A 15,395-nucleotide genomic window follows, 5' to 3' on the forward strand; every position below is an offset into this window, starting at 1 on the left:
AAATACAGTGGGGCTGTGTCACCAAATAATTACAAGCAGAAGTACTACCAAAATACTTTCTGGAGCGGGAATTCTGTCTTCTCCTCACCTACACAGTACCATGTATGCTCTGGTGCCATTTAATGACAACAATTGATCTTATTGCCTGATCTAGCAATGGCCTTAGCCTCTCCTGTCCCCTTCATTCACAACGGTCTTCATACCTTCTTTAACGTCTCCTTCAGCACCCTGGGGGTCCAGCATGCATTATGCCAGTATCACGTTCCCCTCTTCATTAGCGTCACCTGAAGCTCACCGACTATAGCCATACTAGCAAACTAAATGGTGCCAGTTTACCCCGCAAACATATTCAGGCACTGAAGTTCAACAGCTGAAGTTTTCATATTGCTAAACAGTTAAAACAATCTCAGAACAACTTTGGTCGGCCAACTTCTTCTCTGCCAAACAACTCAGGCACAGTTTGGGAGTTCCTGTGGGACAAATACTGTTCCCAACAGGCAACTTCAACCCACCCTCTGCACCCAGGAGGCAAAGAGAGCTTAATGGTGAGGACGTGGGTCATCTCATGTCAACTGGCCTCGGTGTCAGAGAGCGATCTGAGGCACATTTAATGTACTACTACAGCCATACCCATTGTCCTGTGAGGCCCCAAGTAAGGAAATCAGTATTAATGGCAGCTAGAATAGAAGCTGTTGCACTCAGCAACTGTTAATAAACAGACAGAAATGCTACGTTCTCTCTGTTTCTTCAGGAGTGGACTCTTCAGGGTGAAGTTCTTTTAATCATTTCCCACTGTAGACCCCAGTTCCCACCACAGGAGGAAGAAAAAGCCAGTGGTTGCATCTCTGTGTTGGACAGTTAGGGACTCTCTACTCATACAAACAGTGTCTAGCTGATACAATTACTCTAATCTAAGTAAAAATGATGTCTTTTTAGTCATAAGAATGTTAAACAGACACAGGAAAGCAACTAATCCAGTTCACTCAATCAATAATATACATTTTTGAAAAAAAGAAAATATATTCTTAGACTCTGAAGGTCTGATTTGAACCGACAAAGCCCACGACATTCCAGTTAAAACTTATATTTCATAAACACAATTATGCCTTTTACTTTAAGAAATGGTTTGAGTTAAGGGTGAAATGGTAATGCTCGCTCCAAGTTTCCTTAGGATTTTGTTACTCTAAGTCAAATGCTTTACTTCACATAAGGTTTCTTGTGTTGAATTGTAGTACAACTGTTTACTCAAGTGGCAGCAGCATACTCTGTGATAAATTAAATGGACATTTATCAAAGGTAAGTTGACAGGTTTAAACGTTGAGCGTAAGCATTGTAAGACAAGTACAAACAGTTTCTACCTGGAGGTTACATATCCAAATCACTGGATAGATATTTTAATTAACTTCTGCACAATAAAGAACATTTGCTTCTGAATTATTGAAGAACATTTCCTGAGAGAGGAAGATACAAAATGTCATGCAATATATTTTTAACTAGTGTTTACATATAAATAAAAATTGAAAATCCTTCTTCCCATACAACACAGGCAAGAAAGAGACAAATACTGTTTAGAAACATAAATCTTGGGGTCAAGATTTAAAGTTAAATTAAACGACCAAATTAATAGAGTTCCATCAGACAGAGGCATAATACATGGGTAGAGGGGTTTTCATTACTATATCTCATTTTATTCTTAATACATTGAATTATGATCTAACAACACAAATGTGTAGCCACCTCAGATTCTGAGGGAATTTTGAGAAAGCCTAAAGGATGAAGACATACAACAGTCAGTGCTAAACCCAAAGAAAATGCATCTCTGGTGGGAACAAAATAGTTAATACACTTCTCTCATTTCTTAAACCCATCTAGTCCTCTTGCTCTACTAACAATAATACTTAAGGCAAAAAGCTGGGAAACATAAGCAAGTTGCAAACCCATAGGAGCACAATGCTAAGTGCGTTCTCATCAATGAGATCAACCTTTCAAACCACTGAAGCATCTGGACACTTAAAATGCTAATAAAAACTAAAAGGTTCTACTCACAGTTAAAACCAGGTTCAATAGTTTTTCCAGCTTCAAGACTGTTTATTGTAATCTGAAAGATGATGTGCAGCAGCAGAAATGATAGACTGGTGAAACACAGAGATTTTAATAATCGTCCTGTATGCCCTAAAAGACAAAATATACATACATACAGTTGGTGAATTTCTAAAATTGCTTAAAGGTTTTCAGTATAAAACCAGTAAAAATATCCTGACCAAGGATATTTCTACAAGTCAGTTCCACATTACTCATGATTGTCCCTTGAGGCTCAACATCATAGCAAAAAACATACTTAAATTATAGTGCCTTTGAATACTCTTTAATCACAAACCCCAATGATTGTTATTACTGATATTTCCTTTTACTTTTTGGATTAAAAAAACCCCAACTTTCTCAAGTCTCCAGATAGCAATTTTACATCAATAATAACATCATTATGCTTATCACCATGTTACCTGGTACAAAGACAAAATATAGATGATACTTCCAAACTTGAGAAAATAAAAACCTGTTAATCTAATTACTCTTTCCAAAACAAATTACATGGGAGGGGGGATAACAACACAAAAACCTCAGTTTGGCTCAGGAATATAGACATACTTTCAAATGAATGCTTTGCTTTGTGCAGACTGCCCTCTTTCTTTTCCTTTAGAAGTTTTTGAAAATAATTTTCAGTAAACACTGAAGAATCCTGTGCCAGATACACTTGGTCATAGTTCCTCTATGATTTATTGGTTATCTATAGCCAAAAGCCAATAGAAAATGTTTGATGAAGACTTACAAAATGCCTTATAAATCGTCTAGGAAACATTCAGCTTAATCACAGGCAGCCAAACTTGCAAGGTATGAATAAATAAAGTAAACCATTAGTATTTCAGAAAATATGCATCTTCAAGACTAAGTTGTATTGCTGATAAAAGACAACATTAAATATCACCCTACCTGACCTATCTGCAGTAAAAGTTCTATTTCCAAAGTATTTTCTACCTAGATTTTACACCACCTGCTTCAAGCATTTGAGGGTCATTTTTTTATTTACAGATTAAAAAACAGCACTGCTGGAATTCCTACCCAAGATTACAAATAAAGCCAGGCCTATGGAGGACAGAACTAGCAGAGTATACCTGGGAAATGTTCACTCTACATGCAGCTGTTTCATTCATATTTATTCTGCATGTGTCTGTTATGAGCAACTACTAGAAAGATGACAGTTCATATTGTGTATCTAGCCAGTAAATCAGCTTTTTGCTTAATATTTGTTATAGTTCAAGCATGTCATTGATGGCCCGAATGGTAGTTTATAAAGCAAAGAATCGGATAAACATGATTCAACCATTTTAGAAAAGTTATAAACTATCTCACTCCATCAGACTCAAAACTTGTGTTATATGATCACTATCTTGACAGCAAATTTTGAATACTAAATGCCTGTAATGAACTCCTCTATTTTTTTTTTAAATACAGAGATTAAATGATTCAAATTAAATGAAAAATGGCAAGAGTGAGCCTACATATGAATTTCTGTGATCTGAAAAGGAAGATACATTCACTAGATACGTGCTTTGTATGACCTATTCACTAGTCTTTACTGGTAAGACACCAGAGTCCACACAGAAAGCAGACAACCTGGGCTGCAGAGCATTACAAAAAAAGACTGGATTTTAAATTCTTTGGATCAGAGTTCATTTTTTGTTCCTCTTCTACAGAAGCTGGCCTGGTGTCCTGGCTTAGGACAACAACTTCTAAGGACTATAAAAGCATAAATAACAAAATAACTTATATTTTCAAAATCATTAGAAGAATGAATATATGACAAGCTACATGTTATTAAATAATTTGTTAAATGTGATGTCATATGTAATGCAATCCAAGGACTGCTAGCTTTTACAATTTTTTGGCAAGTTTCAATATTTGGTAGTTTGTTCCTGCATTACCAGATCCCATTATTATGAGAGCTGCATGTTCAGAATATACTAAAAAATTACGTATCTCAAAGCTGGAGACAAACAGTTTGACAACACAAACTCCATGGACTTAACAGCTGTGTTAAAATGTACAGATTTTAAAGACAGTCTGGTGATTTCTGAAGTTCTGAGTCATAAACTCTCCTCAGTGCTCAGGAGTTAACAATTCAATAGATATCAAGCACTGAATTTTTCATATAGAAGTGGATTTGGAAGTTTTTTGATAGAATTGTTTCAGTCAGCCTCCAAAGGAGAAAATAATGCAATACAATTACCCAACACACATTAATTTCCCAAACTGTTTCCACATAAAGAAATAAAACTATTAAAAATCTTGGGTCCATCTTTCAATATTTCAATTGCCATATCTCTCCAAAATATACCTTAATTTTAGACTTCATTTTTTAAAGGTTGAAAACAAACATATTTGAATTGTAGACTGAACAAAGCATTTCTTTAACAAAGCCTTAACTTTTGCAATTGTCTTCCTTTTAAGAACTGTAGAAAATGCTGAAAATATATTTCTTGAAATGCTGAAATGTTGACAAAAGATCTCCTTCTGCACAAAGCTAGGGAAAATTTTAAAGGACTATTAATACCAGTGACAATAAATAGTCTCTCAGTGTACTGATAAATATGGCAGGGGAAATACACAGCTGGAAGGCAGCTAGACATGTTCAGCGCAGGTTACAGCATTCCTCAAGGGCAGCTCGCTTCATGGCCATGGGTGGGACAGGACCACCATCAGATCCTACTGAGCAGGAGCCCTTTGCCTGCACCACATTCAGCTGTGCCAGCAGAAACTAGATACAAGAAGTATTTGGAGAAAAGTAAGAAATACTATGCCCCTGATTTCAAAAGTTTTGGAGAGACATCAACAACTTGGGAGGAGAGGGAGTGCTAAAAATCAGTGAATTACTGGATACATAATTTATGCCAAGGAAGAAGTGACAGATTTGGATAGCGGATGAGTTTCAATTTATAGTGGGGTTTGGATAAACCCATTTGACTGTATTTTTACTTACATTTTTTTCTTTCTACTGGAAAATTAGTTCTAAATTACACAAAGAAAAAATTAACTGTATGTGTACAGAACTGAGATGGTAAGAAAAGAGACAGCTGAAGTTAAACTTCTGAAATAAACCAGAGCTTCTTACAATGAGGAAGAAAGGTTTTTGTTGTCCTTCTTTAATTTTTATTTATGCTAATTCACTCACAGTTACAATCCTTTTGCTAAAACATACCTTAACTGTTCAGTTGCCCTAACGTGAAAGTCCTTGGGGACATGAATGGAAGCCGACTGTCCCACAGAGAAGGAAATACATATTGTTCAGAAAGCTGCGTGGACAGAACAGACATGCAAGAGAACACCATCCCAGCCCACACGAGAAATCACAACACTGATTCCTTAATTTTGTCTTAGATGTATAGACCTGTGTATGTCCATCAAGACTAAAATAAGAAAAATCTTCTGGCAAAACACCTGGGTTTGTAGCTTGAGCGCTGGGTTCTGATTTTACTCACACCAGCGTGGTGCCACCAGCTTCACCACACTGTGGTGGATGATAAGGAGAGAGCAGATTTGCTTCAGAACTGGCCTGAAAGACTAAGAAAAGTGGGTTTGCTTGCAGGTGCAGTGTGTCATTCCTAATGGTACCCAGTGGGACCAAAACCTGGCATGTGGCTTTAGAAACATACCCCGGTGTGTCTCAGAAATACACAGGGAGGTTGCTCCAGCCTTCTTGTCCCTCCAGAAGGCTCCTGGGAAAGGGCTTTCTCTGCTCCAATCAAGCCTGCAGGAAGCCGGTCAGGATGCAAAGGCTTCATTACCCTCTTTCTCTCCAGCCCAGCTGCAACACTAAACTGGACTCAAGAGGGCCAAAAGCTTTTCACACATGGCAGAGGAATCCATTTCTTATTTTCCAAAGGTAATCCAGCCAAGAGCCGGATTAGTGATGGCATGTGCCCCCGAGCCACAGGCATGTAACCTCAGTACAACTATTTGAATGTGTCCGAGTAGGACTGCTGCCTTCAGCAAACACATGCACCTCTTGACTGCCTACATCATGATTGTATGCAAGGGTGGAGCCTGCTGCTCACATCGTTTCCAACACTGAAAAACAGTACATTCACATTTAGACAGGCAGTCCTGTGATCTTTTCTGCTACCCCTTTCCCTAAAACGGCAGAGTATGACAGAATTCAATTTTTTTGTATGCCTGGAACTTCCTAAGAGCTTCTTTGAAAAGGATGTGCTAATAGGACATCGAATAACAAAATGGCCAATTGTCATTGAGACCTGCTTTAAAATCACATATGTTAGCTTTTACAATATAATCTGCCCGTGAGCCTTAGGCTATTGTAAAGAGCCTTTTGTATCATATCATATCATATCATATCATATCATATCATATCATATTTCCAGTTGCTTGCAAGGTGCATTTTCATTCCACACTATTTTTTTTTCTCTTTCTGATCTATTGGATGGGGCACAACAAAAAATTGGTTGAGTCTCTAACAAAGTTAATAATACTGCTAACAATTTATCCTGATTTTTTAGTAAGTAGTACTAAGCATCTATATGCAGAAGGTGATAAGTTCAAAGGGTCAGTATCCATTCTGCATGCCATAATGATATCAGGAAAGGGAAAATAGAGGAGGAAAATAATGGATTCTAAAAATTAATTTAAGACCGTTTACTATTCCAACACTGTAATTCCTTCATCATGAGCATACGTATGCTGCATGGTTTCACCTAAAGAGTAGATTTAAGAATGTCTGGGTGTCTTATTTGAAGCTTTTATTACTTTGCACTGGGATTTTTTTTTAAATGTAACCTTACTGTTGCATTTTCTGAAGTCAGTTGGGTTTTGGATAATTCTAACATCTCTTTAGCCATGCATTGTACCCCAAACTGCTGCAACACTTTCAGTTCTACTCCCAACAGTTTCGCTTGGGAATTTTTTTACACAACACTTTTTATTGAGATCACAGCAGATGAAATACCAAAGCACAAGTCATTTTTCACATAATCTTTGATAGCATACAGTGAGTGATAAATATTAATGTGCATTTATCTCCTGAACTAGTGACACTTCAGTTAATAAAGATACTCTATTTCAGCCATTCAGGATTTATTTTTTAATAAACCTCTTCATCAGTAAGTGACAAACATAAAACTAAAGAGCTCTGGGGACGAGGCTTGGTTGCAGTAAACTGCAGCACAGACAGGGTCAGTCCCACAGAATTTGTTTCAGCTAGAAATCTTAAAATCTTAACCTCTTGATTTTCCATCAGAAAACCTAGCGTCACCTCAGAGCCTAGCTGGAACCAGGGTCCCGAGACTTTAATCTGCTGCTCCATGGTTCCAAATAGGAGTCTGTCAACATCATCTATACTGTAGATTGGGGCAGCTGGGGGCGGGAAGTTAAGAAAACATTTAATTCAAATCATCTGTCCTTTGGAAAAAAATGGAAGTTTGTGGGTCATATGATCTGCAAGAAAAAAAAAATCAAACCATCATAATTTCCCAAATAAAAGAAATCCTACCTTTGGTCAGCTCTGTTTTAAGTGCCTCAAGATATGACAACTAGCTTACTGAGATAAATGCAAGAAAAGAGTTCTGATTTGAAGTTGGCTTCTGTCAAAGTTTCAGAGGTGATAAAAAGTAGAGTTGGTTCCAGCTAATCATCAGAAAAATGTCATCACTGAGTCCAGCATGAACATCTGCCACTTTGGCCACAAGTATCAAATGTAGATTCACACATTTAAACGTACATGCAGATGAAAGTTTATAAGCATGAAATAAGCGCTGATATATCCACCTTCCATTTGACAGGAAAACCTGATATTTCAGTATGGGCAGCCAGCAACACTGAAGAATATGGGCCAGTCCCCTTTCCTGAATTCATCAGTACGATTGTACACTAATTGATGCTTAACACAGCAGGACACCTCCTGATGACCATGGAAGACGAAGAAAGGGTTCAAATACGAGTTCTAAATTCAGCTGAGACTTTCAGTGATGACGACAGGGTTAAACTTGCAAGGCACAAAGCAATTTAGCCCTGTCCAAGAAAGCACTTAAGCACATGCATATATTCGAACACATGAACAGGGACTGAAGGCTCTCAATGTTGCATAAAAGGTTCATAAAAAAAGACTGACTGCTTTGCTGCTGGGGTATTGATACTTAATGTGACCCAGCCTTAAAGCATACAGCTTGCAAGTCAGTGGAAGTCAAATCCTGTAAGATACCTCTACACCATCCACTGTTCAAATCCGTGCTCTGCAAAGGCTAATTTCCTCTATTTCTCTGTCCTGTTTCGGCTGGGATAGAGTTAATTTTCTTCCTAGTAGCTGGTACAGTGCAGTGTTTTGGATTTAGTAGGAAAATAATGTTGATAACACACTGATGTTTTAGTTGTTGCTAAGTAGTGTTTATACTAAGTCAAGGATTTTTCAGCTTCTCATGCCCAGCCAGCAAGAAGGCTGGAGGGGCACAAGAAGCTGGGAGGGGACACCACCAGGACAGCTGACCCAAACTGGCCAAAGGGATATTCCATACCATATGATGTCATGCCCAGTATATAAACTGGGGGGAGTCGGCTGGGAGGGGCGGATCGCTGCTCGGGAACTGACTGGGCATTGGTCGGCGAGTGGTGAGCAATTGCATTGTGCATCACTTGTTTTGTATATTCTAATTCTTTTAGTATTATTATTTTTTTATTATTATCATTATCATTATTTTTTCTCCTCCTTTCTGTCCTTTTAAACTGTCGATCTCAACCCACGAGGGGTTTTTTTTCCGATTCTCTGCCCCATCCCACTGGGTGTGGGGAGTGAGCGAGCGGCTGTGTGGTGCTTAGTTGCTGGCTGGGGTTAAACCATGACATTCTCTTTACAGTTACAATGTGTACTTATGTCCGAGTGTGCAGGGTAGGCATAACCTCAGTGTTTTCAACTCTTCTCTTCCCTGTGCACTTTTGGAGGTGCAGAGAGACAGGGTCCTGCAGTTTCAGGTTCTGTAAGAACGATGCTAAATGTCTGCTAGTGCCAGTTATATCTATTATTAAACAATCTTTCGTAGACATAAAATATCCACAGTATTTCTACATGACCAGTACAGCTATTCTTATAAGTTTGGCCTCGAGTGCTGAAACGCAATGGGACAAAGCTATGAACAAGGGATAATGGAAGGTAATCTTTTGGAAGGACTATACTAAGAATAAAATTTGATAATGGTGTGCCTTGTACACTGTATATTGTGCAATGGCAAGCCATTGATCCACCAAGTTAAGTAACTGCATATCGGCTCCTATTCTCTAAGTCTTACACATACTTCTTAAGTAGACTCAAAAAAGATAATGCTTAAATCATCCTGAAGCTGCCAGGAATTATTTTAATGGTTAAAAAAGTGCTATCATTTTCTACCCAAAATAAAAACAAAACTTCCTCCTTTCTTGAAAGCGCTGCCATCTTTCCACTGCACAGTAAGCATAGTTATCGGTACATCTATATTTAGCTTAACAGAAAATGCTTTAATTTTTTTTCCCCAAAGAGTATCTTACATTTCAATATCATCTTCTACCCAGAGGATTTGAGCTTACTAGAGCCTTAAACAGTGGGCAGACATCACCACTGCAAAAATACAAAACCATTTGTTTCACTCCCTGGATTTCCAGTAGCAAGACAAAAATAGAGAGCACTTAACTAATGCCATGGTCTATTCTGTACCTGCCCAGGCCCAAGCCTTAAAATGTGTATGCACAAACAACAGCTCAAGATTTCATGCTATTATTTTTAGCTATGTTTAAAGCTATGTGCTCAAGCAGCCACAGTGAAATCCAGACCAGAGAAATACAAGATTTCAGATTCAGAATTTCCAGCAAAAGTTTCCCAATGTTTGAACAGTTTTGTCCATGCTTTCCTGAACATGCCAATTATTCCCATATGTAGCCAAATGTCGCAATCCACAACTGTGCCCAACAGAAAAATTTTCTGATAAATTTATAAAAAAGGCATGATTCCTTAATTTCAAGCAACTTTTTGTATTATAATGTATTCCTTTGCATTTCAAATTATACTATTTCTTAGATCATAAAAACACAAGAACTTGTAATAGTTTATCACAGCATATGTAATTACCTAAAAATTTTACATTACTTTTTAAAGCAAAATATTCCAGGCTGTGTATCTGCACGTAAAATGCAGATTCCTTTATATTCTTTCATATAATGTATTTCCTTACATTTCTCTCTCTGTTTCTCTCTCTTTTTAAAATACTACAGAGCTCTAAGAAGAGAAAAAAGTCAATTTAGAGATAGACACTGCAGGAATGCCAACCAGACTTGGGTAAACACAGTCAAAAATGTTACGTGTAATTAAAAAAAAAAAACCCTGATTTAGAAATGAAAACATAAAAAGTGCTGCATAGGATACTAAATGCCTACTTACTCTAGCTTCTTGCAGGATTTCCTGTTTTTCCTAGAAGTTTTCGTGCCCAGAATACTACTAGAACTGAGCTGTATCCTCTGCATCAATAGACAATACCATCCTTCAAGCTAGTCATAATCTCTGACTTGCAAGTTTACACAGGCAATTTACCCATTTTGTTAACAAAATATTTTGTCAGACAAGACTCAGAACTTAACCATTCATTTTTTTTTCCAGATGATACTCATAAGCTTTCAAAGCAAACAACAGCTACTTGATGTCTGCTTCTTAATTTGACAGGTGACTGTACCAAGCCAAATACAGGAAATAAATATCATCTCAGATACTAGTGCATACAAACACTGAGCAATTTTAAGCCAGAGCTGTTCTTTCACAAGAGGATTTGAGGCTTTTAATACAGAGTTCCAGTTACTTCCCTTGAGGAACCAGACTCTCCATGTTTGCTACTAACAGATAATATTTATTTTGAATTCAAATTAATTCAGCCATTATTATCTGTTAGAAGCAGTGCTTGCAACTTACTTTCCTCACTCCTCTGTCACGGTCATAAAGAGCAGGTAACTCTACTCAGTACTAAGCTCCTTCAACTACAGAGAGTCCAAACAACTCCCAAGTAATGGGAGATGACAGCAGGTCATGTGCTACAGAGCTGAAACACATTTTTAAAAAATCTGTACTTACTAGGAAGTAAATAACTTTCTCCATTGAATACCTACCCACACATGTTCATAAGCAGCAAACAAATTTGATGCAAGGCAGAGTGAGAAGTGAAGGCTAGAAGGCTACATAAATAAGACTAATATAGCAATAGCAAACTGAACCCTACACCATAACGTTTTCACAAGGGAGCAAGTGTGGGTAAGTATGTGTACTGAACTCGCAGTGAAAGCTGTGCTATGAATTTCTACCCTTGGCAAAACTTTCCCAAGAAGCTCTAGAGGCTGCCTCAGCTCAGGTAGGAGAAGTCTTGCTGAGTTTAACATCTTTCTGGAGAGTTTCCATTAGTATCTCTAGCACAAAATAATGCAGCTCATGATCCAGTTGAAGAGCCCCTGAGCTGAAATGCATTGGCGTTTCAACTTTGCATTTCAAAAATGCAAATGATCTGAACTGCTAAGCCCCCGTCTACATAGAGCTGAAGTAATCTATGCAAGGGCATAGTTTCGTTCCCTCGTTATCAGAGGTGCTTAGGGAAGAAGAGAGACAAGATGGAAAAGCAAATTATTTATGCAAGAAATTTGGTTCTAAAAGTTTCCTGGCATTTGAAGAACATACTATGATGCCAGTATGCCACACGGCCATGAAACTTTCTTCTTTCTGAAAAAAATATTACTACTTTCAAAAAACCTATTCCAATGGGCAAATGGAAGAGGACCAGATAGCTTCCTACAAACATTAGCAGTATCCTTTCACCAAAATCAGGTGGTTTTCTAAGGAAATTAAAAAACAAACTTCCCAAGAGACTATGTTGTATATTCTGTAAAATTCTGTAGAGAAATAGATTACAGGAAGCCAGAGAACCACAGATCAATAAATCTGACTTGCACGCTTGGCAAATTTGTGAAAACTATAACACAGCTGAGAATTAGACAGTTAGGCAAGGACCATAGAGGAGTCCAGGTAGTTACCATAGAAGATGGCCATGCCTAGCAGATCTTAGAAATCTTCCTGGAAACCACGGAATATGTGTATAACGATATTTTAGATGACACAGCAAACTTAGTTTTCAATAAACTTCTGGCGAGTATTTCAGAAGAACAAACTGCTGTCAAAGGCTCTTACAAGAAATGGTCTGTCATCAGAATGGAGGAAATGTCATCTTGGGACATACCAGCTCTGGCTGATAGTAACTTTTGATTTATCTCCCAGTCCAGTTGCAACAGGTTCAGAACAAGAATACTTTTTTTCCATATTAATGACAGAATTCATCTTATTTGCTACATTCTGCCTAGTACTCCTATTATGTGTGGAATTAAATGGATGTAGATGTACTGCTTTTGGCTGGGATAGAGTTAATTTTCTTCATAGTAGCTTGTAAGGGGCTATGTTTTGGATTTGTGAGGAAAACAGTGTTGATAACACACTGATGTTTTTGTTATGGCTGAGCAGTGCTTATACAGCATCAAGGCTTTTTCTGCTTCTCACCCCACCCCACCAGTGAGTAGGTTGGGGGTGCACAAGAAGTTGGGAGGGGACACAGCTGGGACAGCTGACCCCAACTGACCAAAGGGATATCCCATACCATATGATGTCACGCTCAGCAATAAAAGCTGGGGGAAGAGGGAGGAAGGGAGGGACGTTCGGAGTTGCGGTGTTTCTTCCCAAGTAACCATTATGCATGATGGAGCCCTGCATTCCTGGAGATGGCTGAACACCTGCCTGCCAATGGGAAGTAGTGAATTAATTCCTTGCTTTGCTTTGCTTGTGCGCGTGGCTTTTGCTTTACCTATTAAACTGGCTTTATCTCAACCCACAAGTTTTTGCATTTACCCTTCTGATTTTCTCCCCCATCCCACTAGGGGGAAGCAAGCAGTGAGCGAGTGGCTGTGTGGTGCTTAGCTGCCTACTGGGGTTAAACCACGACAGTAGACTATAAATATACATGAAATCTGGACATCAAGGAACTCATCTATGCTTGCAGAAACACTTGATTTCTTCAGGAGAAGAAATCACAACATTTCTCAATATTGCAGAAAAAGCTTACACTAAGGAAGAGCGGAGCTCAGTGAAATGCTGAGATCCTAACGACACCACTCGTGTTTTCTTGCAAATGGTATACAAAAGCCATTCATTGGAACATCCTGCAAACCAAGCAGAGAACAACTAGATCTGTATTATCACTATTATATCAATTCCATGCATGCATACACAACAGTTCTCCCCTCTTAATCTCTCTGTATGTAAAAACATAGCTGTAATATTGTCTATCATGTTCTGGGTAGATCAGACAAAGGAATTTTGCACAAATAATCCATTACTTTCAACTCCAGAATATTTACTATGAAGTTTCCTTGATAAGCCTACAGGTCAAGACCATAAATGAGCCATCACATTTCCATATGAAGATACCTGTTATATTTTGTGGATGATAACTGCAGAGAGAAGCAAACAGTTAATTTTCACCCAATTATATGCATCCTGTGTTTTGCATAGTGGAAAAAGGTGGCCAACATTATAGTAAGTCGAGTCCTTGCTAGTAAGGTGTCTTTCAGATAAGTGTATAGTTGAGTAATGAATGAACAGCGATGCCTTTCCTTCCTAGGACGGTTGCTACCATGGGCCAGGCATTTGGTGGCAGCAGTCCAAATACTTACAGGCTAAAAGATAGAATCCATACCAGCTATCGACACTCTGAAATCTTAAATTGCTTCTGTGAACAAAATGAATGGTTGATACTATGAACAGAGGTAAGGAAAGGTCAAGAGTTGCATATTACTACGCAAATCTGGGAGGAAGAAATTTACTATTTGTTAATTACCCTCTTAATGTAAAGGCTATGAACAGAGATCCGGATTTAACAAGTCCAAGACTAGAAGGGGGAAAATTTCCCTCTGAATTTTCAGAATTATTTTTAAGCAGCTGGAAGAAGTTCAATTTCTGATGAAATGAAAACTCATGAAGAGGAAACTAAAAAGAGTGAGATGTCAAGGGGAAAAAAAAACCAACAGTGGAACTGACTACTAATCTGGAATCTTCATGATCCTACAGTTCACTGTTAAAATATTAGAAACTGTGAACATAAAAGAAACAATGAGCGTCTGCATCTACATTGGTACAAACCAAAAGTCCCTTCTCACCAGTAATCAGTAGCAGCCATAAGCAGATATCTAGGGAAGCATACTAGAAGATTAATACTCCCTCCAAGCCTCTAATCTTTTTTAGATTGCTTGAACCAGATCTGTTTAGTAAATTTCTCCTCCATGAACTTTCCCAGCCTCACTCTCAGCCATGTGAATTTTCAGCGTACACAATATCCTGCAGCAGGAATTGCCACAGGTCAACTGTTCACTGTATGAACAACATCCTTTTGCCTGTTCCCAGTTCTCACATTACAAGAAAATGAGAACAATTGGTCACTATCCATCCTTTCCCCATCACTCATGATTTTGTACCTCTCAATCATACAGTCTTTCATTTGCATCTTTTCCCAGCTAGAGCCCTAGCATACTTACCTGTTCCTCAGACACTGCTGCATATACTTTAGTTATCCCCATGAACCATCTCTGAAGTCTTTTCCAGTTCTACTACATTCTCTTTAGGGTTGGGCACCACTACCACTACAAAATACAGGCATATCATGGCTTTATACAGCAGTACAATGTTGTTCCATGTCATTCTCTGTTTTATTCCTTTACGTTCACATTTCTTTTTTCAACCTCTGCTGAGGCCCTGAACTAATGTTTCCATGAATGTATGTATCACAAGCCCTGGATTGCATTCCCAAGGGACAATGTCAGCTCATTGACCACTGTTTTATGGGTGATTTTTTTTTTTTTAAACTTTACCTTTATATACACTTGTCCCACAAGAACACAAGCGGGGTAAAAGGAAATCAGTGCATTCACTGACTGAAGGGATCATCTTTTTTTCTGCAGAGATGCAGCTGAATGTATAAAGGTTACCAGATGCATGCCCTTTTAAACATGTGATATTTATTTGGAAATTCCACCAATCTCCACTGTGGGAAATACCCTTTAAAATTCTCTTGTCACATCAGACACTTTCAAAGACTGTAAGTTTTATCTGCTTGCTTCTGAATAAATAAATTCTCTCAAAACAGTTCATCTATTCTAGTGCCTGGAACCTATAGTAAGGAAGATGGCCTAACACTGAATCAAGTTTGTCACAGACCAACTTATTTCATCCACACATCAAAAACTACCTGAAGGAAAGTACATGCAGTCTTCAAAGATAAATACTTGAGTTCTTC

The 15,395-nt window shown here is 38.2% G+C and overlaps 1 protein-coding gene across 1 annotated transcript in view; it reads right to left on the bottom strand.

Moving 5' to 3' along the window:
- PIEZO2 (piezo type mechanosensitive ion channel component 2) overlaps window positions 1–15,395 on the bottom strand; it is a 318,116-nt gene that overhangs the window by 200,482 nt on the left and 102,239 nt on the right. Inside the window, exon 3 of the mRNA XM_050891534.1 lies at window positions 2,047–2,172. Within this exon, the coding sequence (XP_050747491.1) occupies window positions 2,047–2,172 (126 nt within the window). The remainder of the gene's footprint in view (window positions 1–2,046; window positions 2,173–15,395) is intronic.

The sequence above is a fragment of the Gymnogyps californianus genome, chromosome 2 (genome assembly GCF_018139145.2).
Source record: "Gymnogyps californianus isolate 813 chromosome 2, ASM1813914v2, whole genome shotgun sequence".
NCBI lineage: Eukaryota > Metazoa > Chordata > Aves > Accipitriformes > Cathartidae > Gymnogyps > Gymnogyps californianus.